The sequence below is a fragment of the Coturnix japonica genome, chromosome 2, assembly GCF_001577835.2.
Source record: "Coturnix japonica isolate 7356 chromosome 2, Coturnix japonica 2.1, whole genome shotgun sequence".
Classification (NCBI taxonomy): domain Eukaryota; kingdom Metazoa; phylum Chordata; class Aves; order Galliformes; family Phasianidae; genus Coturnix; species Coturnix japonica.
In genome coordinates this window covers 31,635,015-31,657,584 of record NC_029517.1, presented here as the reverse complement: position 1 = coordinate 31,657,584, position 22,570 = coordinate 31,635,015, and the positions used below count along the sequence as shown (strand labels likewise).

Here is a 22,570-nt window from a genome sequence, read left to right as displayed (position 1 = left end):
GATTTATTATTACCAGGCAGATGAAGATAGCTTTTTTGGTAGAAGACAGAACATCCTATTCATGCCACCAACTAAGGGGAAAGACAGAGACTGAACTGAAACTTAAATATTTTACACATTACATTCGAACAAGAATACAGACCTTGAGACAGAAATCTTTGAGAGACAGGAGGAAAAAAAAATCCCACTATAATACCTATTATTTCCTCTGGAACTGGTAGGTAGCATACCAAGAGATATATCAGGTACATTCTACACTAATCCAGCTAACAGTAAGCTGTGACAGGATGATGAAACTCAGTGAGAGAAAATGCCTCCACTGAGAGAGTTGCAACATCAAGGATGAATTTTATTTTTTAGCAATTAAAGCCCATGACAAAAAAAGTGCATGTGTTAAAAATACCATCAGATCTATATTCCAGCAGTAAAAACCACACTTAAAATAGGCATAAAGCAAACTGTTATTTAAAAAGTTATCTCCACAAAATGCTGTTCACATTCTTATTTCCTCTCAAATCTCAGTGTATTAGATATAATTCTGTAACATTTCTGGTAACTCCATATTATTCAGTGGACAAACTGGTGCCACCACATATACTGGGAACACAAACAAAATATTGTCAGCACTAACTAAATATACATATAAATTCTATCTAAGCAGTACGCTATTCAATTCTGTTGCATCAAAAGGGTGTTTTGTTATGACACTGAAATAAGCAAAAGAATTGTTTTCAGTCCTTCATGTCACCTGCCAGTCAGCCTGCTCTGCAATCACATAAAGAGTTGTTTAGAACTGTGTAGTACTGACTTTTTATTTTCAACTGGAAAAGAATGCTGCTATAGGAGGGAAATGTACTGGAAAATGAGATTCTGAACTCATTTTCACCTCAGAACCCAAGTGAATTGTTCTAATGGTGAAGGGACTGAAAGCATTCTGAAATGTGCTTTTATCTAACACGAACATCAACAGCAGTGAACTTCCATTAAGCTGGACACTCCTCTTCACATTACTGAGCTCCATTCAAAATTCAATAACCAGTGATTAAATCTTGACAGTTACCTGACAGCTAGATCAATACTACTCAGTTTTCAAGAGAAAGGGGTCCTCAAGCCTGATTCAGTCACTAGTGGCATACCCCAGGGGCTGATACTTGAGCTAACAGTGTTTAACACCTCCATTCATCACCTCCATGACAGTGCACCTTCAGCAAGCTGGCAAAAAATACAAGGCTTGGAGGAGGGTGGATACAGCACATGGCTGAACTGATACTCAGAAAAACTTTGACAGGCTGGAGAGATGGGTTGACAGGAACCTTGTGAAGTTCAATGAAGGGAAAAGAACTACAGGTGCACCAGTACAGGCTGGATGCTGACCAACAGCTTCTGAGACCAGGACCAGAGAGCTCCGTCAGATACCAAAGAGAACACGATGAAGTACACACCCAGAAGACAAAGAGGAGTAATCTTTCCCCCTTACTAAGCATTGCTGAAGCCACATGTGGAACACCTAGGGCAGTCTGGGGCTCAGGTAGAAGAATGATAGGGAGTTACTGGAGTGGGCCTCACAAAGGGCCACAGAGACTGTTCCTAAACAGGACTGGAGCATCTTTCACATAACGACAGGCTGAGAGAGCTGAGAATGTTCAGGTTCAAGCAGAGAAGGCTCAAGGGAATCTTGTGTGGTCATACAATGGCACAGTTTGCCCAGAGGGTCTGTTGAGTGTTCATCCTGTGTGATATTCAACACTCAACTGAACACAGTCTTAGGCAATCTGCTCTAGCTGGTCCTGATTTCATCAGGGGATCGGACAAGGTGATTTCCAGAGATGGATTCCATCATTACTGATTCTCTGTAAACAAGGATTTTAAAGTTGACATCTTCAATCAAAAGAATTTTTTACAATTGAGCTTTCTAGCAGTACACTTACGAAAACAAACAAAAAAATCAGTAGTAACTTCATTATAAGTAAAAATCAAGAGTGGTTCAGCTTAGGCAGTCCAGAGATGCTATATAATGAAGAATCTTTTCACTATCTGTCCAAAGCATCAAGGTGAGAAAACAAAACTGCTAACTGCTACTTCATTGCACACTGAAGACTCCTCACTTTTACCAAAGGAACTAAGAGTCCACAAATTCTGTATTTAAAATTCTGTATGTCCTTTCTTCATTCCTCGTAAGTACTTGAGAAGGCCAGATTGAAGACAGAGTGAATAAAACAGCTAGCAGCTCTCTTTTAAACTATGCATGCAATGGCATTCAACTTATACACTCAACAACCATTTTCTCCAGTTTTCCCGATGCTCTGGCTGTCAGGAAAAAAAAACAAAAAACTTTTTGTTATCTTTAAACAAGCAGAATGAGAACACTATGTAAAAAGTGGACAATAAGGAGGCATGTAAATATATATATATATATATATATATGTATACACATGAATAAAAAAGGAAAATAGCCTGCCTCTGTAAAAAGAAGCCGAACACTGATATCCCTGGGAAAAAAATTAATAGACAATGTTATTTTTGAAACTCAGAGTATCAGTGAAAGATCAAATAACCACATTCTCACACAGGAGTGGTCAAAAAGACAAACAGAAGATTAAAAACTCATTGGGAAAGAAAACGAGAACTACTATTGGAAATGTGGAGTACATTTAAGAGAAGCTACTATTCATGTGACCTATTTTGCTGCTTTTCCATTAACATGCCATTGGAATACATTAGAAACAAGAAAGAAAGCTAGATGAACTATTCTTCTCTTGCGGTACTATTATTCTATGTTCTTATAAATAGTGTGAGTCAGCCATAAGCCATAATGGAATTACTGAGAGGACATCCAAATTTTCATCATTCATGCTCTTAATAAAAAAAATGAAGAAATCTCTACTTCCCAAAAGCATCAAGTTGTCATTATCAGAGTTTTTCATTCAATGCGGAACAGCTCATACTTTACAACATTTGGCAGTGAAGCTTGAATATCCAAAATTAGACCTTTGTTTCTGCCCCTGTGGACTGAAAGACCCAATATAATCTGTGGTTATCATCTGCATATCTGCTTTTGGATGTATAATTGCAACTTGCAGTTCAGAAAGACTGTCCTGTTACACAACAGGAAAACAAGAACTGATAACAAATAACATAGCTGCTTCTGAAGGAACTGCCCAAGCTATTCACTGTATGTTCCATCAGTACTTTGTTTCTCAACAGTTTTTTTGACAGACTAAAAACTGCACTCAGCAACTTTTTAAATTCATTTCAAAAAAAAAAAAAAAAAAAAGTTAAAAAGAATATGCAGTTACTATTTAACAGGACAAAAATATTACTTAGGATATCTGCAATATTAAATTGCAATTAATATACTGCAATTAATACTTTTGCACTTTGATCTATTCTCCACTGAGCTGTATCCATTTATCACGTAAGTAAAGACTGTTCTTGGGGCATCGTTAGGTCATCATTCAGTCTTACACCTTCAAGACAATTTAGCTATGTTAGCTAGATCAAAATTCTTGCAAATATACTTACAGCCTACCTTACTTTATCTAGAAAATTACAACCAATTTCAATAATGAATACAAATAACTATCCTAAAAACTCCTTTCTTGCTGGAACAGCCGGTTAAAATCAACATTTGCTCCAGTTTTCAGGGCATAATGAAGTATTTTAAAAGGCTAAAAAATTCAGTAATAACCTCATTTCAATATAAGTATTTGGAAAGGGACTCTGTCAAATGCTTTTTTCAAAATAGACTAGACTTCCTTGTCTACAAGCTTCTTGACTTCAATGAACTCTACCCATTTTCACAGTACAGATGACGGGCTGTCTGAGCTGAAAATTCTTGATTTCCTCTGGAAACCTTTTGAAAGACTGGCACCACACTAACAACTTAGATAGTCAGTTTTAGGTGTGAGGATACACACAGCAATTTAGCAGTTTGGATATATCAATCCTTGAGAACACTCGAATGAATATCATTACTTTCTAGTAAAAAAAAATTTCATTCACTTCATCTTTCCTTTGTAAATTATTTTACTAGCAACTCAGTTAGAGGTGCATTCTCCACTGATTTCCACATAAAGAAATGTTTCGCATGAACCATTCAATTTCCAGAGGTACATGGATGCCAAAAACATTTAGTTTTATGGTACTGTTTCTTTCTTGCAGCTTATACTCTTTGATCAGCTAGCAGTTGTACACACTCTGATGGGCTTTGTTTCCAATATTTTCAAGAAATAATTCATTGGTTTTTAAATTGCTCCTGAATTTCTTCACAGTGAGCTCTCATATTTTTATATTTAGCCACAATATGGTTATTTATCCTCCTAATTTTCACATGGCTTCAACTTTTTGGAGGATGTCTTCTAACATGGACTTCAGCTGAATCAGCAGAGGAAAACTAAGCACAACTTTTGCACTATAAGCCAGTCACATATTCCTCAGAAAAAATTCCAGATTGAAAAATGTAGATTTTCTTTAGGTGCAAAAAGCAGACAGAGGTCAGATGCTACCATATGAGATACAAAGTTAGATTAGATTTGTCTGGTGACCATCTAGAACTCAGCTTTCTTTGCAACCATCCAAAATCTAAAATTTAGGTAAAATAAAGTTACATGAGAGTGAAAGTAACCTGTTCACTCATTCCATCTTTCAAGACCAATCAGCAAGTAGCAGCACTGGACCTTGTATCTCTTTTGTTAGCACAGAAGCTTTTCAGCCCCAAAGGATAATTTGTGGAGCAAAGACCTGTCAACTAAATAACTCTGGCACATTAACAAGCTGATAGGAAGTGCAAAAGTCTTAATGTACATGTTCGCTCAAGATACAGTTTCATAACCACAGAAGAAGGACTGAAATCTCTTCATACATTTGGAAAGTAACCATAACCTAGAACCTACATCAGCAACAAGGTAACTAATATTGATTTTACAATATAAGTATAACTCAAAACGGATCTCCTAATTATTCCTTGGAAAATTTATGTTTCACAAAATTGATACACTTTTTTCTGTCAGAATTACAAATTTCGACCCAATATGTCTGATACAGAAGTGTCCCACCAAATTCATGTGCATGGATACTAAGATGGTTTTTAAACATAAAGAACATTTAAGGTACTGAGCAGCAGACAGGATATGAGATGACCAACACCTGGATAGTAAGTCCCTTTTAGACAGTTTTTAGTAAGCCCTGCTAGTGTTGATCCAATCTATAACTATTCTAGGATTGACATCAAAGTATCTTCCAAACAGAATGGAAATCAAAATATAGGCTACCTTAATTAGCTCATGTCACTGGAACAATTTGCAACTACAAAACATGAAGTTAACTTCAACGTGACTGTATATGCAACCTGCTGCCTACAACCAGATAACCAGATGCAAGCTTACTACATAATTACTATTCACAAATCAGATTGTGTATTCTGGTTTACAAGCTTTGGTGTCTTTTAATATCTCTCATTTTCATTATCTCATAATCTTCAATATCAATAAACTCAGACCTGATTTTGATCCTGTCCCTAGAGCGCATCTCCAAAAGCTATCCATACTACTTGAAACAAATTAAGACTATCAGTCTGAATACACTTTGAATTTCAATATAACTTTCATGTGTATAATTTTTTGCTGTTCTCTTTCTTTTTTTTTCTTTAATGTGAAAAAAAATAGGCCTAGCAGCACTACACAATTAGGTCTTAATAACAATCAATGCTAATTATTACAGCAGCATTACTTTATCTTCCTTCACACAGGTAGAGCTTTCTGCCTTTTCTGTATTAGTTTTCTTCTTATAAGTACCCGTTTCCTTGCAAACTTCAAAAAACCTCATCTTCATCAAATGGGACACTTCATCCTTCACAAAGGTCAGATAAAGACAGTATCTCAACAATATCTGGCTTCCTTTGTATGATCCTCTAGCATATCTTTGTAGTGCTATTACAGTCATCACTGAATAATGCTGCAGACTTAGGACAAGATAATTTTTTTTTTCCTCTTGCCATAATATAACTTTTTAAGGTTTACTTACTGTTTATCTTAAATCTCATAAGACATAAAAAAACATGCAATGGTGTGGAAGAGGCACTTGCCTTAACTCCAAGCTTCAGTCTGCAGCACTGATCAGTGATGGGTGTGATGACACCAACAGAGTGCATGCTGAAGTATCACATAAAGGAAGCTGAAGTTCATGAACGAAAGGGAAAAATAAAACATTGTTAAACAGTGAGAAAAAATAAGGATGAAAATTTACTCAGGAGCACGGAGTAGCTAGAGAAAAATACGTAACTTAAGCTTCTCAAATTTCCCAGTTGTATCTCTTTTCATTCTTCTGAAAAGACATCTCAACTGTCACAGCATGGATAAAAGCTGAAGATTTTCTTATTTCCTGAGTAAACGTTTGGTCTTAGCAAGGCTGATCGAAAATCACTCATGAAGCTCAAAGACACACTAATTTAACCTGTAGCTCCTCCATTAATGTACCTGTATGTACCCTTGTAACCCTGAAGTTATTCTTACCTTAGATATGTCCTTGCAGTTCTGCACTCTTCTTATAATTGTAATTATTTCAATGCAAATTGACTGTCCTACTGTAAGATTCTTACATCCTGTCTCACTTTACAAAGCAAAGATAACCCTTTCAACACAAATAAATTCTTCTGAATAATTAATAATCGTGGCTGAATGTTGCTTTCTATGTTGATTATGACTTCATAAAATTGGGAGCATATCTGACAAATAAAAATTCTTTCATTTGTCCCAGATTCTCCCACTCTGACACAGAATTACTTTGAAAATATCCTTCACACAGACACGTTCGGAATTCATGCAAGGTCCTGACAACTTATGCATTTACGGTGTTACTGTATGTTTAGTTAACAAATACATAACGTGTTCCCTTTTAAGATCATGATTTCATACTTAGCACACTGACACACGGGAAGAATATGACTGAAATATAATTTTGATCTATGCTGAGGCCTAAACCAGCATAAAATAAGACAAGGAGATAATCATTATTTTGATAGCACAGCTATCCTTTCTTAGTTCCAGATAAGGATTCTCTTTACTAGGCCCAATTTTACACCCACCTGCTCTTTAGTGATAGCCAGAAAATCCCCAAACCAAAACCAACTATTAATATAAAGTGTGTCATTTTGAGGGCTTACTAAATTCAAACAAAAAATGCATAAATAAACCCATTAATAGATTATCAGAGTCTAAACATCTGCCACTATAGCATATTTGGAAATGTGAGCTAGATAGCTTCACATCTTCTCATGGCCAATGATAAGCATCCTCACATTTTCTCCAGCTGATATCCAGGGGAGATTTCAGAAAGAAAAAGAGCTATCAGCACAGCTCCCATGTCTGACATAGGATTATTCAGTAGATCCTATTGATATTAATTGCTTAAAACTTTTTTTTTCCAGCTGGACAGACCAAGTTTCACAGATTAAAATGCATCTCATTATTTTCATTTGTAAGTTTGACTGAAATAATTGTTTTGATTATTAATCTTCAATATTGTTTAAAGCTAACAGTTTGAAGTCATCTTCATGTTTGCCTTTGTATGAAATGGAGTCTTTAGCATTCCTTAGAGAAGCAGAGATGATAAAATGCATTGAACATGCCAATACATAAATATCCTACTGTTTTATTCAGTGAAAATGAAGTACAGATTTCTGAGTACACAAATATTCAAATCACTTGCCTACAGGAGGAAGGGGTTAAAGCTATGTTAAAGAAGAAGAAAAAACAAATTTGCATCATGAAACTTTCTGAAGGTATGAGTCACCTCTATCTAAAAAAAAAGTATTTTTAAAAAATATTTTTATAAAAATACTTAAATATTTGGAATATTTTAATAACAAACAAGGATCAGCATCAGAACAAATGACAGGTAGAGACAATTCCACCAACAAAACAGAACTTCATTAAGTACAGTATATGTGTAAGTCCAACAATCACAACTATTTCCATCCTAATTATGATGATATCTCCTAAGCTACCACTAAGATATTATCTTTTTGTAACTGTGCTGATCAAATTCTATTGTATTTACACCATCATTAAGCTAATTAAATGAGTTTGAGTTCTCCAAGATATAGCACAGGAAAACAAAAAGGCACGTGCAAATTTTAACACTTCAAGTTGCTTCTAAAACTGAAATTCCTAAAAAATTTCTCTGACAGTCTTCTGTCCGCACTAAGTCAGTGCCAAAGGAATGTTCATAAAATGAAAAATACTAAGTAGCAAATAACTGCAAGAGGTTAAATGATAGGCAGACAGCTTCGAGTTACTGCAGAATAGGTAAATTAATACATCCTCTTCATGTTACATCCTCTTGATTATAACCACTTTGCCTTCTGAAGTGTACACTTACATATTCACATGCAGTGTATTAATCTTTCTCCTTTACCTGATATGTAAACACTACCAGTTGCAGCACATTTATGGGAATGTCTTTCAAACATATGTAACAAAGCATGAAACAGCAACTCACAGGTTAAAATGACCTTTCTAAACAGGCATAGTACTGTGTATTATAAGAAATAAGTGTTCAGATAGCATATAAAATAACCACAAAGGACTACTCACCATGTCATATGCTGTTACAATCTTTTTCAAGACCTCTGGAACTATCCCTTGGAGCTCCATAGTCGGATACTGATCATTGAGATTCAGTACTACCAAGGGTGTACTATCAGGCCCAACCAAGCGTGTAGACACTGCCAAAATGCACTGCATAAGATTTGCTACAGGAGAGAGGCCACATAATTCTTTGAATGAGACTACTGCATTCTGCAAAAAGGAAAGAAAGAGTTTCCTTTACAGTTAAATACAATTTTAAATTTCTCATTCTTTCAGGTTAATATACAACACTGCAATAGCTGAGCTACAATGTACATAGATTTTTCCTTTAAAATTGCCAGTTTTAAAGCAAACAATGTTACACCTGCATTTTAACAGAAATGTTCAAAGTTCCAACAATACCTGCTGCAGCAAAAATCTAGTTAGAACAAGACTGTGAGGCCTATTCCGCTATAAAAATTAACAATGCAAATACATGAATTCTGAAACACACTCCTTATTTGTTTTAAAAAAATTCTGAAAGGTATTTCAAAGTAACTTTTAATATGCTACCAGGACGTACAACATAGTAGGCAGTGAACATCCCATATAAGCAAGGTGGAGTGGAAGGAGGAATTCAGCCCATTTGTAACTTTAGACATACCTTAACTATCATCCAGACGTGCTGTGGATCTGCTGGCTCCCAATTGGTGTGATTCACAAACCCAGCACTCCACTACTGATGTCACTTCTATCAATGGATCACTCTAACAAATTTTTCAGGAATTATTACACAAATTCCAATTTTGTATCTTTCCCTAAAATTTGTTTTAGCCTTATTTGCTATCCAATATGGTGGAATATAAAATTGCATGTTAAAACTTGAGAAAAATTTCCAGTATTAGAAATACAATGTGACTCCAAGCAGCCACTGAAATTCCATGACAGGAATGTTCTCAGCACTTAATGAATTTAGGATTTCTGTACCAAGTGGGAGCTGGTGATCTCTGGCAGGTCTGGAGTTTGTTTTCCTGGAAGAAACAAAAACACTGCACATTTACGTTACAAATGTGCTCAATGCTCCTTTCTCTCTCACCTTACCTATGTGGGGTATCTGACCAGTATCTAGGACTGATAATCATTTTCATCAAACCATTTTCCATCTCGCTGGCTCTTTTTTGGACAAACTTCCTTGAGAGACATAATGTCAACTTTAATGCAAATAGTAATCAAATGTGAAGTATTCTGCTCTCCTTTTATGAGACAAAATACACAAAATAAACTTCAAGGTATCTACACACAGTATATTCATGTAAAGTTATGTGAATACCTAAGTTACATCTATTACATTCACTTACAGTATACTTCAGTAAAGTTGCATTGCATCCAGCAAAGACAAACTACTTCTAACAACCAGCCTACAGCTTAATGATACAGTAATTACACAGTTGGAAAGGAAAAAAAAAAAAAAAAAAAAGACAATGGCATCGGAAAGTCTATTCAAGCCAATTTGGCTTTACAACATGAATAAATCATTATGAACAATAATTTTACAGAGATGTAAGTAAGAGCACAGGGAGCATACACATTAGCTACTAGTGGGCAGGACAAAGATATATCTGTAACTCTTGTCTTTGACTTCTAAGCATGTATCTGACTCTGTCAAACAATTTAAACACACATCACATCCATTGTTCTTTTATCAGTGATGGATATATACCAAGTTATGACACCAGCTTTTGTCATGGCATTTTATTGCATAACAAAGATAATAAAAGGCTACCTATGATTAAAAATATATGATCAAAAAAAAACTTTCTGCTCTACACTTCCCTATTTTTTCTCCCAGTTTATTTTAAAAACAAAACCAGTTTCTCAGTATCTGGCTTTAGGGACATTGTGTTCTTCCTTACCCCAAAAGCCATAATTCATAAATCACATTCCTCAACGTAAACTGGTATTTATTTTGAGTGGTTTACTTATTTATTAGTTGGAAACCTTTAGTTATACGGATTTTAAATTATGCACATTATATAACCTGCCATGAAAACTACACAAAATTAATGTTCCTCCTCCAGGTTCATAAAATACTTTCTTGATAGTAGCTTGTGATATAATAATAATTTAGTTGATAGCACAACTTAAACTGGGAGAATAAAATATCCACAGCATCTTCCTTACATTCAAAGAAATCATACTGCAGAGACTGACAGAAATTATAGCAGTTCTGAAAATGCAGCACAAGTAGAGAAATTTAAAGCAGCTACAAAAACTGCATGTTTTCGCTCTTCCCTTAAATCTTAGATTTATGAGAGAGGTAATCATCCCCATGTATTCAGCACTGTTGAGGCCGCATCTCAAGTGCTGTGTTCAATTTTGGGCTCCTCGCTACAAGAAAGATACTGAGGCCCTGGAATGTGTCCATAGGAGGGCAACGGAACGGGTGAGGGGTCTGGAGCACAAGTCTTATGAGGAGCGGCTGAGGGAGCTGGGATTGTTTAGCCTGGAGAAGAGGAGGCAAGGGAGGTTGTGATGAGGAGGGGTTTGGCCTCTTCTCTCAGGCAACCAACAGGATCCAAGGAATTGGCCACAAGTTGTACCAGAGGAGATTTAGATTAGACATAAGGGAAAACTTTTTCTCTGAGAGTGGTCAGGCACTGTTATGGCTGCCCAGGGAGTGGAGTCGCCATGCCTGGCAGTGTTCAAGAGGCATCTGGATGAGGAGCTACAAGATATGGTTTAGTGGCTTGTGGTAGCAATGGTAATGGGAGGATGGTTGGATTACATGATCTTGTAGGTCCTTTCCAACCTTGTGATTTTATGATTCAGCTACTCCTTGAAAGCCACTTTAAAATCCAGTACCTCTTATGTGATAGAATTTTACGCTTCAAGAGATTAACTACCTGTAAAGTTTACTCTATATCTAGCTTGTAATGCAAAACACTTTCACAAACCTAAATTTTCTCTATATTTTTCAAATAATTTCTTTGTACAGTAATTTTATATATCACATAGAATGGAGGAGCTTCAACACACTGAACTACTTTCTTCTTTCTTAAAAAGAAAAACTAGGTTTAAAACTGTAGTTCTAATAAAAATCTCACCAAGATAACATTATTCATTATGAAAATTTATCTACACTGTGATTTCTTTGATCAGTTTCCCCTCAATGTTAAATGAAAGTACGGTGTACAATCTCTCCATTTCAGATGACGCTGCTGAATTTTACTGATCATTGCTAGTATTTCTTCAGAAGTTTGTAATTAGTTAAAAGGTTTACTAAATAAAATATAAGTTTAGAGTCCTCTTTAAGTTAAATTTATAAAGAGCTTATTTATCTGAAATCTTTATTAGAATCTCCAACAATTGCATTTGGAAGTGAGATCTCCCGGGTTCAACAAAAACAAGCCAAAATCTTCCTGTAATTTCCACTAGCACATATATAACAATTTTTTTTTCAACAACATAGGACTAGTCAACAAGTTCGAGTTCTAACAACTGGATCATATTTCTCACATGGAAATAAAATGGTGAAGTATGTGTATGATTCAAAATTTACATCAGTATATGGTATCGCTCCAAAAGTTGCTCTAATATTATCAGTTTATAAAGCCTTTCAGCATTAGACTTGATTAAAATAACTTACAAAATGCAATAAGACGCTAAACAGCATATATTATGTACATGTCATAATAAAAAAATACACATAAAGTACTGATAAATTCACCATAAAAACTGTACCTGCATATTTTCTCTCAAATCCGTGGCATCTCGTATAGGTTGTAGAGCATTCTTGAACACTTCATCTATTGTTTTAATCCACAGTGTTCTCACAGAAGCATACTCCCGTGATTTCTTGCCCTTCCTCACAGAGAGGCCCCGTTTATGAGGTTTCCCACCACCCCTTCGATTAGTAATGGCCACGTGCACGAACAAGGAAGCATGTGCTAACATTTCACCAGTTAAAGACTGAAGAGGAACATGTCGATAACCAGTCTGTAGACACTCAAAGGGAATAGTGTACTGCCCGATAAATTCATCCCCAATGTAATCATCATCCAGCACTACAAAACGCACCATTGCTAGTTCTGGTAAATTTATTTGAAATTCAAAACTTTCATCAAAAATTGGGTTATCACCATTCTGATGCATAGTTTTTGTCCTTTGCTCGGCACAGTCAGCAGGGATTCCATGTATTTCGACATAGACGTACGGATCCACAACATCACCTTTGGCACCTGATCCTTTGGGTTTAGGAAAGTTTTGCCCACTAATGATTTTAATATGAAGCAGCTGAGGTGAAACTCCAGGCACAGTGTCTTTTGTGTTTGCACTAAAGAAAGATACTTCTTCTCTCATGATAGCAGGACGAAGGACATAGCCACAGTTTCCATTTTGTCGAAACCAACCAATGTTAAGATCCATCATTAATCCAGGTGTCTGAAAGTTCATTGCTACTATCTGACAACCACATTTCCAAAAATCCTGGGGATTCATATTACTAGAGTCGATCCTCATAGGGCTGGGAAAAACCCTGGCAAGAAAACGTTTGTTATAATTTACAAAGTCTCCCGGGTTTTCATTGGCATATTTGCTAGCAAGCACTTCATTAAATGAGCACACTTCCCAGTACTTCTGGAGCTGAAATGAAACTTGAAACTCTTTGAACTGAACTGATTTACATATGCTTACCAACTCAGAGAGCTCTTTGCAAAGCTGAAATCGTTTCCCAGTCAAAGAGTTTTGTTGTTCTACACCCTCCTTCCCCACTCTCTGTGACATTTCTGCCCCTTCATCTTCATCTGTAACATCTCCTTCTAGTCCAGAACAATTTGAAGAAAGCTTTTTTGCTTTAATTAGTATTTTTCCTTTAAGTGATTCCGGTGACGGAAGATAAGAGTCTTCAATGTTTGGAGACTGAGTATGTAGTTTGTCCCCCAAAATTTTCTTCATGTGTTGTACCATCACTTTCTGCTGTTTAATAGAACAATGATTTTCTAAACACAAAATAAGAGGGTACTCTGAAGCAAAAAATGCATACTTGTTAATAATGTCAATCACACTACGGAAGACAATCTGAGAAGTCATGGTATGTCCCGTGTAAATCACAGGCTCATTATCTGGACCATCCCAAACATCCAATTCAACACTTCGACAACCCATTTTAAGAGCACGAATATAACCTGTGATGTCAGAAGGCCCCCGAAACTGATCCTCTATCAAGTACGTATTATGAGATGAATTTATAAAATAATGAGATAATGGCTGTTTCATATCTTGACAAACTTTTTTGTGTTCTGGGTCAAATATGTGGCAGTCTGGTGAAGTAAGGTAATTCGTAAACCCATCTATAGAAAGCCAACCCTTTTCCTGGCCCTCTTTTGCTGGCTCATATTTCTGAATAATTTCAAGGCTTATTTCTTCTGTGACATGTGCCATACCCTGTTCTGCTTCTAAAAACATCATGAGGTCCTTGGTATCTAGGAACTCTTTATTGCTTGAAAACTGAACCAACAGGAAATAGATTTCAGGTCGAGTACAAAGCTCATGAAAAACTTCAATAAACTCTTCTTTTGTTACTTCAGTACCAGTTTTTTCCTTGGATCTATGTAATTCCTTGAATTTTAATTCAATTTTATTAGTTTTTAAACCAGGATTTAAGTCCTTTATAAACTGTACAGCATTACACAGGGGTATATGTCCTAAATTATCGACATCTGATTCACTGAACATTTGTGAAAGCCATGAAGTCCGCATATTATCTTGAGAACTTTCTATCATGTCTAGAGTGTGTTTTCCATAAGAAATCAGGTATCTTAAGCCAGTAACCCAAACATTTGCAATATCTGCTGAGTTAGCAACAAGATCTAGTGACTCATAGTTTTCTCCATATATGATTGAAAACGCACAGTCTTCTGATATCTGGTCATATATTCCATTGCTGCGAAAAATATCTGTATTTTTTCCTGTTCTTACTTCTTTGATCGACTTGATGTCAATTTTAGCTTTTTCGGAATCCTTTTTTGAAGGTTCCCAGCGTAGAGATTGCATATCTGCATCTAAGAGAAAATATCGGTGATACACCCTGGAATTGGATCGAATCTTTTTTAGCTCAGAGCCTTCAACCATTGCATTTATACAGTCACTTGCACTGCTGATCTTCTTCTCAGTTGGCATACTGCTGAACGACACAGTCTTTTTCCGTTCTCGTTTTTGTTTTGTACCATCCTGGTAAACAAGGGGAGAAGAAAAGAAAACATGTATCAGTATCATTTTGCTCAATATTGAAATAGGTTTCAACTTACACCTGCAAGTTAACGAAGTACTCCAAGAAGGTCTACTATGCATGTGATGACCAGTAAGATGCACGTTCTTACTGGAATCATCACAAATGAAAACACTGACAATAACTCAATGTTTGCTCCTCTGTACAGACATAAGTTTTTTGTTTTTTTTTTTTTAAATATATTTTTCATAAACATAAAATTAATCAAGGAAAGTTTAGAATGTTAATAAAATAATAATGTTGTATCGATATATGTTTATCGATAACAATCCATTTAAATACTTAGCTGGTTCTACAGCCAAGGCAGTAGGAAGTAAGCTATCTTGTGAGTCTTTACATAGTAGTAGAGATACTTGTAGAACTTTACTGGTTCAAAATACAATGCTTTAATACTATACCAACATGATCTTATCAAGAATACCAAAGAAATACTAATACACAATTAGTTACCTAAAATTCACAGTATACAGTCCTAATCTAAGCATACAAACAAGACAACACTTAACATGCCTAGTTCCCTCCTCTACTGCACCCATCCATGTTCTTCCCTCAGAGTGTCTAGAGCACTGTCACATGCATCTCACCCCCATATTAGAAAAACATCCACATTAGTCTTAATGAGCTGCACTGAAAAATAAATGAGAGGACTGGAGCAGATAATTCACTCTACATTCTGAATTTCAGGAAATACAGTGACAGGGACTCAGGAGGAACTGCCTGAGAGGGTTAAAGAGCGAGTTCCAAAGAAGGTGTGTATTATCAGAAAGATGGTGAATGGAAAGGCAAGACCTGGTCAGGAAAGGAAGCAAAATTCACCTTTGCTCATAAAACACGAAAGAACCCTGAGTTCTTAGTCCGCTAGAGAAAGCCTTGATAGAAAACTAGATATATAAGTCATTAACGAAACAAACTTAAAAAGAAAAATAATGTCACTTAACTTAATTGTTATTTATATTGATTCAAACAAGTGCAAGTCAATAACCGATTAGGTACAATCAATTCCTTAAGAAATAACTTTTTTTTTTTTTTTTGCTTTCAATACCTGCGTCTTTTTTAAGAATAAAAAATACTGCAATTTTTAAACAGTTGCATGCATCGAGAAGAAACTCTAGAAGATTTTTAGTCTGAAACAATCTTCCAATGGAATAACCTTTTCATGTTAGATATCCTACTTAGAAATGTTCATATATTCCAGCTTTGCTTGAAAAACCTTATCCAGATTTCTACAAGAAAATTAATTTTCCCTTGAACAGTTTTCCATTTGAAGTACATCCCAGTGCAAATAAGCAACACATATATGACAGAAAGGAGAGGAAAAGAAAGCTTTTAACAACTACAATACCAAACAAATATTCAAACAAGAACCATCCTATGGAGAATGCATTTTCAGTTCATGTCATATATGTCCTATATTTAATTTCATAGAATTAAAAAATCGGTGCAAGAATTCTGCTTTTGTAATTCAATTCATAAGCACTGCAAAGCTTTTCAGTGAAAACAGTGAAGTAGACTTAATATTCATGGCTTCATGCTTGGAAAAATTAATTAACCATATGACTCTTGCACCTTTAATGACAGCAGAATGTCCTTTATGCAAGCTCTCAAGAGCCTAGTAAAAATTAATAACCCTACAAAGGACTGATTTGGTCTAAGTCCAAACCCCTGCAATGGATATGATGCAAGGCTAACTCTTGAAATCTCATTACATGTAGTTTGGTCGTTAAGATTGCTTTCAGACAAAGGAAAGTTTCCTTAATTGAAAATAAAAAATACAACTGTGATTTTTGCTCACAAAGATTTTAATTCTATTGTAAGCCTCACTCATCCATATCACTCAATTTGAAAAAACAGGAAGGGACAGTCCCATAGAAATGCAAAATGAAGCTTTCCAGTATCTCAGGCCTTGAAATGAAGTGTGCTAAAACTGCTTAGTGCTCCAGATTTTTCAGACACAGATCTAGGCGACGAATATGATCCCTGAACCCTTTCATGAGACAGAGAGCAGATAACCTCCTGACATGAGAACCGTCAAAGGCTGGGAATTATTGCCTTGCCTGATCAAAATCAGTATTTTTAAAGCCAAAGGACAATGTATGCCTTTTCCCATCAAGACCGTGTCTGATCCAAGACACCACATAGCAAGGAAAAAAAAAAAAAAAAAAAAAAAAAAAGTGTGGTTTCTTGATGTCATCTAATGTCAGCAAGTCCATCTCAAGGAATTCTCATTCCCAAACAGTTTCCTAAAGCCTGAATTGGAGCTTGCATATATCTATTAGAAGAATAATTCAATCTAGCATGTGCAAGACCATTTTACTTGCTTGCTAGATGAATCCAAGGCCATTTTATCAGCATTCCACTTTTCTGCAGGGCAAAGCAGTTTCCCCACTTGCCTTACTCATTTAAAGCCTGCTGGCAGTAGATACCACTCTCTGAATGTGATAACCACAAAGATACATTTTAAAATACTTCTGAGTTTCTCAGAGCCCTGAGCTCCAGATTACTGATCCTAAGTTTTTGCTTCCCCAGAGATCAAGGATCCTGAGCTTGTGAGAGTCCTCATCCCAGTAGAGACAGTGACAGTCACAATCAATCTGAATAAACAAAAGAACTTAAAGGATATTTTCACAAAGACATAGGCCAGGACCATCTACCAAATAAGTGACTTACTGAAGAGGAACACAAGGGAAAAACTCTAACTCATAAACTGAAAATGTAATTGCATAGAGAGCACATACGCTGTATTTAACAGGTTTCTTTCTGAGCCTCAGCGATAGTCTAATGTAGAAAAGAAGACAGGTGTATTCTCCTCTATAACATGGAGGATTTCTCCTTGACATTGGGATGCATTCATGAACTGGATCCAGTCTCTCATGGCCTTTTGTCTGATTTAAATCATAAAGTTTGACAGATTAGCAAACTTCATTTATGTAAAAACAACTCAGCATTCACAAGACTTACAGTGTTTTCAATGCTGTTCAAGATGCTCTACAATGTGGCTTCATAATTCTGTCCATTGCAGAAACTAGATTTTTTGAGTCAAAACAGCTCTCTGGTATTTCTAACATAATGAAGACCTGAAGACCATGTAAATATTGAGATTGTAACTGTCACTGTCATCGCAAAGCAGGACTTTAAGGACTGTGTATTTTTTAGAAGGCTTTAACACTGAAACCAGAATGACCACCTCATCAATACATTTCCAAAAACACATGTCATATCCAATCTCATCTCCAGCAAATTCTGAGATGGACCGAAGTGCAGATAAACAGCACAAAGAGTTTGGTTTATCCAGGAGTTTGTGTCCACAGGAAGCAAGCTCAAACACCAGAAATAATCCCAGCTGGCATCTATGGCACTTAAAGAAAGCTGGAGAAAAAGGCTTAAAAGAGCACACAGAGAAGACAGGCTTGTTTCAAGAGTCTCCATGGTAACTTTTTTATTATTACTATTTCTCTCACAATGCAAAACAATAAAATACTTATGTGACTAAGAAAGCGCTGTTACCAAAAAAAAAGAATAACCCAGAGTTTCAGGTATTGCTTGGTATAGCAGAAAGTAAAGCATTCTGGAAGGAAAGCTGCAGAGCCAAGACAACTCCTAGCCTTCCCAAGGTGGAGGTGAAGAGTCTGTGAGCAGAGATCCATGTGAGCCCCACACAGAGGAGAATGACCCTCACATGGATCAGCCAGTGTGGGCCTCTGAGATGGGCGACTGCAACTCTCTCTGCCTCCATAGCTGCCTGCAGCTCTGCTGTGGTAGTTATGGTAACTGGGATTTGAAGGTAACGCCTCTGCTTGCCCTTTGCCCATAAAGGTACTCCTTTTGAAATGTTGCTTTACAATGATGAGACAACGGTAACAAGAGGAAGTGGCAGAATGACACATTTTTAGAGTACTTGTCCAGGAAGTGAAAGTTCCTGGTGTCAATACTCTACAAATACTTCACTTGGTGACTCCGAATGCTAACTGTAAGGGTAGTCCACAAAAGCTGTTATTTTGAAACACTGATTTCCTAAATTAATTTTCATTAAAAATCCTTTCCAAGTTTTCATTTATAGTATTAGAGATATAAATACAAACACAGATCAACTGAACAGTTACAAATACAACACCATAAACATATTAACCATCTTTTTTCACTTCAAAAATATGTAGAACTCTCTTCAAGAAAGTATATTTAATAAACATAGTAATAATAGAAATGATCATTTATTTCTCCGAACACTAAAAAATACATAATTATTATTGATGGATCCCCTATGTACAGATGCCAGTTCATTACAGACCAAAACATGCAACATTATAAAAGAAACTAAGGAAGTTTTCATGTGTGAGTCAGTACAAAAAGAAGGGGGAAAAAAAGGAACTGGCAACTAAAATCAGTTTAAAAATTTTACATCACTGTTACAAAAAAATCTAGCCCTGATTTTAAAGTTGTACATGAGGGTTGCTCTAAAATAATGCCTCCTATTTCATTAGGCTGGTCCATGACAATAGAGGTGGATGTTGATGGTGTGGCAGTAGAGGCTGAACTTTCCCACCAACAATCCATAACATATAAACTACCCTCAGCAAGTTACAAATGACACCAAGATGACCTGGACAAGCTTAAAAGGGGGCCCATGTGAGTGAGGTTCAACAAGGCTAAGTGCAAGGAGCTGCACTTCTGCTGGGGCAATCCCAGACATGAGTACAGTCCACGGGAAGAAAAGCCCTGTGGAAATGAGTGTGAGGGTTCTGGTGGATGAGAAGCTGGACATCAGCCAGATGCATTCAACTGTGGCCTGGAAGGCCAACTGTATCTTGGGCCACTTAAAAGAGAGGTGGCCAGGAACGCAAGGGAGGTGCACTTCCCCCTCTATTCTGCCCTCATGATGACCTATCTGAAGTACTGCCTCCTAGTCTGAGGCCTCCAGCGAAAGAAAGCTGTGGAACTGTCAGAATGGGTCCAGACAAAGGCCATAAAGATGATCAGAAGGCTGGAACACCTCTCCTGTGAAGAGAGGCTGAGGGAGCTGGACTTGTTCAGTCTGGAGAAGCGAAGGCTCTGTGCAGATCACACTGTGACCTTCCAGTACTAAAATGGGGTTTATAAAAGTGATGGAGAGCAATCGTTTACAGGGACAGATAGTGACAGGACTGAGGGGAACAGATTTAAGCTGAAAGGAGATTTAGATTAGATGTCAGGAAGAAAAGTTTTACTCAAAGTGCGGTCAAGCACTGGCACAGCTGCCCAGAGAAGCCATGGATGCTCCATCCCTGGAGGCCAGGCTGGATGGGCCAAGGCCAGGCTGGATGGGCCCTGGGCAGGCTGAGCTGGTGAGTGGCAGCCCTGCCCATGGCACAGGGTTGGGCTAGATGACTTTTAATGTCCCTTCCATCCCAAGCCATTCTACAAATTCTGCTTCAAAATGATAAACTATCATGCACAATCAGGCATACATATTAATGGCACTGGACCAAGTGAAGTCATTAAGTTGGGAGTTCAACAACCTGCATCTTCAGAATGGCTACGGTTTCCACATTCTATTTTGCATCAAGAAAAACACAAGCACTAGATTGATCTTTTAGGGGTGGAGGAGGCGAGATCTTTTTTGAATCACAGGGTTAGAAAAAGAGATGGTTAGGGAGGATAGGCAGTTCCCCATTAGGAACCATACTCTCAAAGGGTGGAGAACTACATCCTCCATACAGTCCCTCTTTGCGTGAGTCACCATTCAGCCACTCTTCTCCTTCCATACATGTAAGGTGCTTGTATCAGTGCCTCTTAAGTAGTCATTACAATGAGAATTTTACTAACACGGTGACCCAAATTCACTAAGAAGCATGAACATTATAGTGCTTTAACACCACTGTACAAAGCTTGCAGAGCATGTGAAAATCAAAATAAGAGAAAACTCTCCATGTAATTATCAGTTTAGCTAGTAGAATTCCAAACACTTTCAGAAGCAGTATATATCACGTCACATTGAGTACAATAGGCTCTGAATCGAATTGTAGCTACTGTGCTACACAGCACTCAACAGTTATATTTAAGACAAAGGAAAGAACATTCAACTGAAATAACAGACATTTGGGAGGAGACAAAACACGAGCTATTTTGAAAATACAGGGCCTCCCACTCATTGCAAATCACTAAATTTGAGCTCAGCATTTAAATATTTTTCCAAGCTTGCATTCATGGCATATTTGATGTTTGAAGAAGACTTTTAGAAGAACTGTATTTTTTCAGTGTGTGGTGGGTTGACTCCAGTGAGAGACAGTACACAGTGTTAGAAACAACAAAGATGGGGAAAGGAAAATATGAAGATTAGCTGCACAAGTAACAATTCATTACCTTTTTGTTTTCTATTGCTAAAAGAAATCTATTATTAAACGAACATGGATGCAGGGCAAGTCTTAGTTCAAACTTCAAACAAAACCGATCTGTATTATTTCAGATCAGCTAGTTGTGTGGTTTCAGCTAAGCCAGCAACTGAACACCAACAAGAAAGGGAGTTATGTTCTCCTCACTGTTGCTATCCCTTCCTAAAATGTCTCTTCTTCATCCTGTCCCAGGTGCACCTTCCTTCCTTCTTCCTGTCCCAGCTCCTCAAGTCAGTGGCTGTCTCACATACAGTGAGTTAATTCACCTCACTTACTAAAGAAGCAAAAAAAAATCCCATATTTGAATTAGTTTTCTGTGATTTTAGTGAGCTGATTTGCAGTGTGATCAGATGGACATCAAAAACTTCAAAAACATACTGAATGTAACAGCGAGCTATAAGAAAAAGCTACACCAGAATAAAATGACAGAATGGAAGCTCTCAGAGCTCCCATGGCTCATTCAGTTCCAATTCACATGGTCATGTACAGAAGCAAAATGCATGTTTGATCTCTTAAGGATCCATCAATTAGCTTTTTTAAAACTAAACATTAAATTAAAGCAGTATTTCACTACATATTAACTCAGCACACAGAGATCTATTCCACATGTTTTACAAAAGAAAACAATTTGATATTGCTTACTCTGCTGAAAATAAAGTAGTAACTATTTATACTATGTTTGATTTTGACTGGTAGCATTTATAAATTAAAAAGAAATAATCACCCATAACAACCAAGTCTTCTCTATTCTGCAGGTTCATGCTGTCAGTTAAGTTCAGCAACTGCTATAGCTCATAGAAATGTGGCTCCAGTTATACATCAATATACATAATGAGAGAACTTGAGAATATTGTATCTGAATATTAAAATAGGATAGTAAAAATTACACTAAAACACCAATGAAGCATTCTTTCCTATGCAAGTATGTCCAGTAAGGATGTATTTATGTTAAAATGAAGAGTCACTTGGTTTCAGAGATTAACTTCTGACACTGGGGAGAAGGGGAAAGGGAAGAAAAGTCTCATCTCAAAAGAAAATAAATAAGAAGCATCAAAGGAAACTGCCTACACTGCTGGGAGCCGTGAGAGAGCCAAAGACCAAGTTATACTTGGCATGAAAGTCTAAGTTTTTAATTTCATTGAGTCAGTTACTGTTCAGGCTTCTGAGTAATACTTCCAATGGAGCAAAACAGGCATCCAGCTCTCACAGACTAAGAAAAAGCAAAACCGTATACATTTCAGATTTAAAAAAATAAAAATATTTTAACCCAATTCATATAAACTACAGTAATTATTTATGAAAACCAAGAACTGATGATTCCTAAGCTGTGATAAAGGAAACTGCATCAACAGAAA

At 36.6% G+C, this 22,570-nt stretch overlaps 1 protein-coding gene across 1 annotated transcript in view; it reads right to left on the bottom strand.

Moving 5' to 3' along the window:
* PLCL2 (phospholipase C like 2) overlaps positions 1–22,570 on the bottom strand; it is a 94,535-nt gene that overhangs the window by 30,340 nt on the left and 41,625 nt on the right. The window contains exons 3-4 of the mRNA XM_015853831.2: positions 12,306–14,792; positions 8,592–8,795 (exon numbers count right to left, since the gene is read on the bottom strand). Coding sequence (XP_015709317.1) covers positions 8,592–8,795; positions 12,306–14,792 — 2,691 coding nt within the window. The remainder of the gene's footprint in view (positions 1–8,591; positions 8,796–12,305; positions 14,793–22,570) is intronic.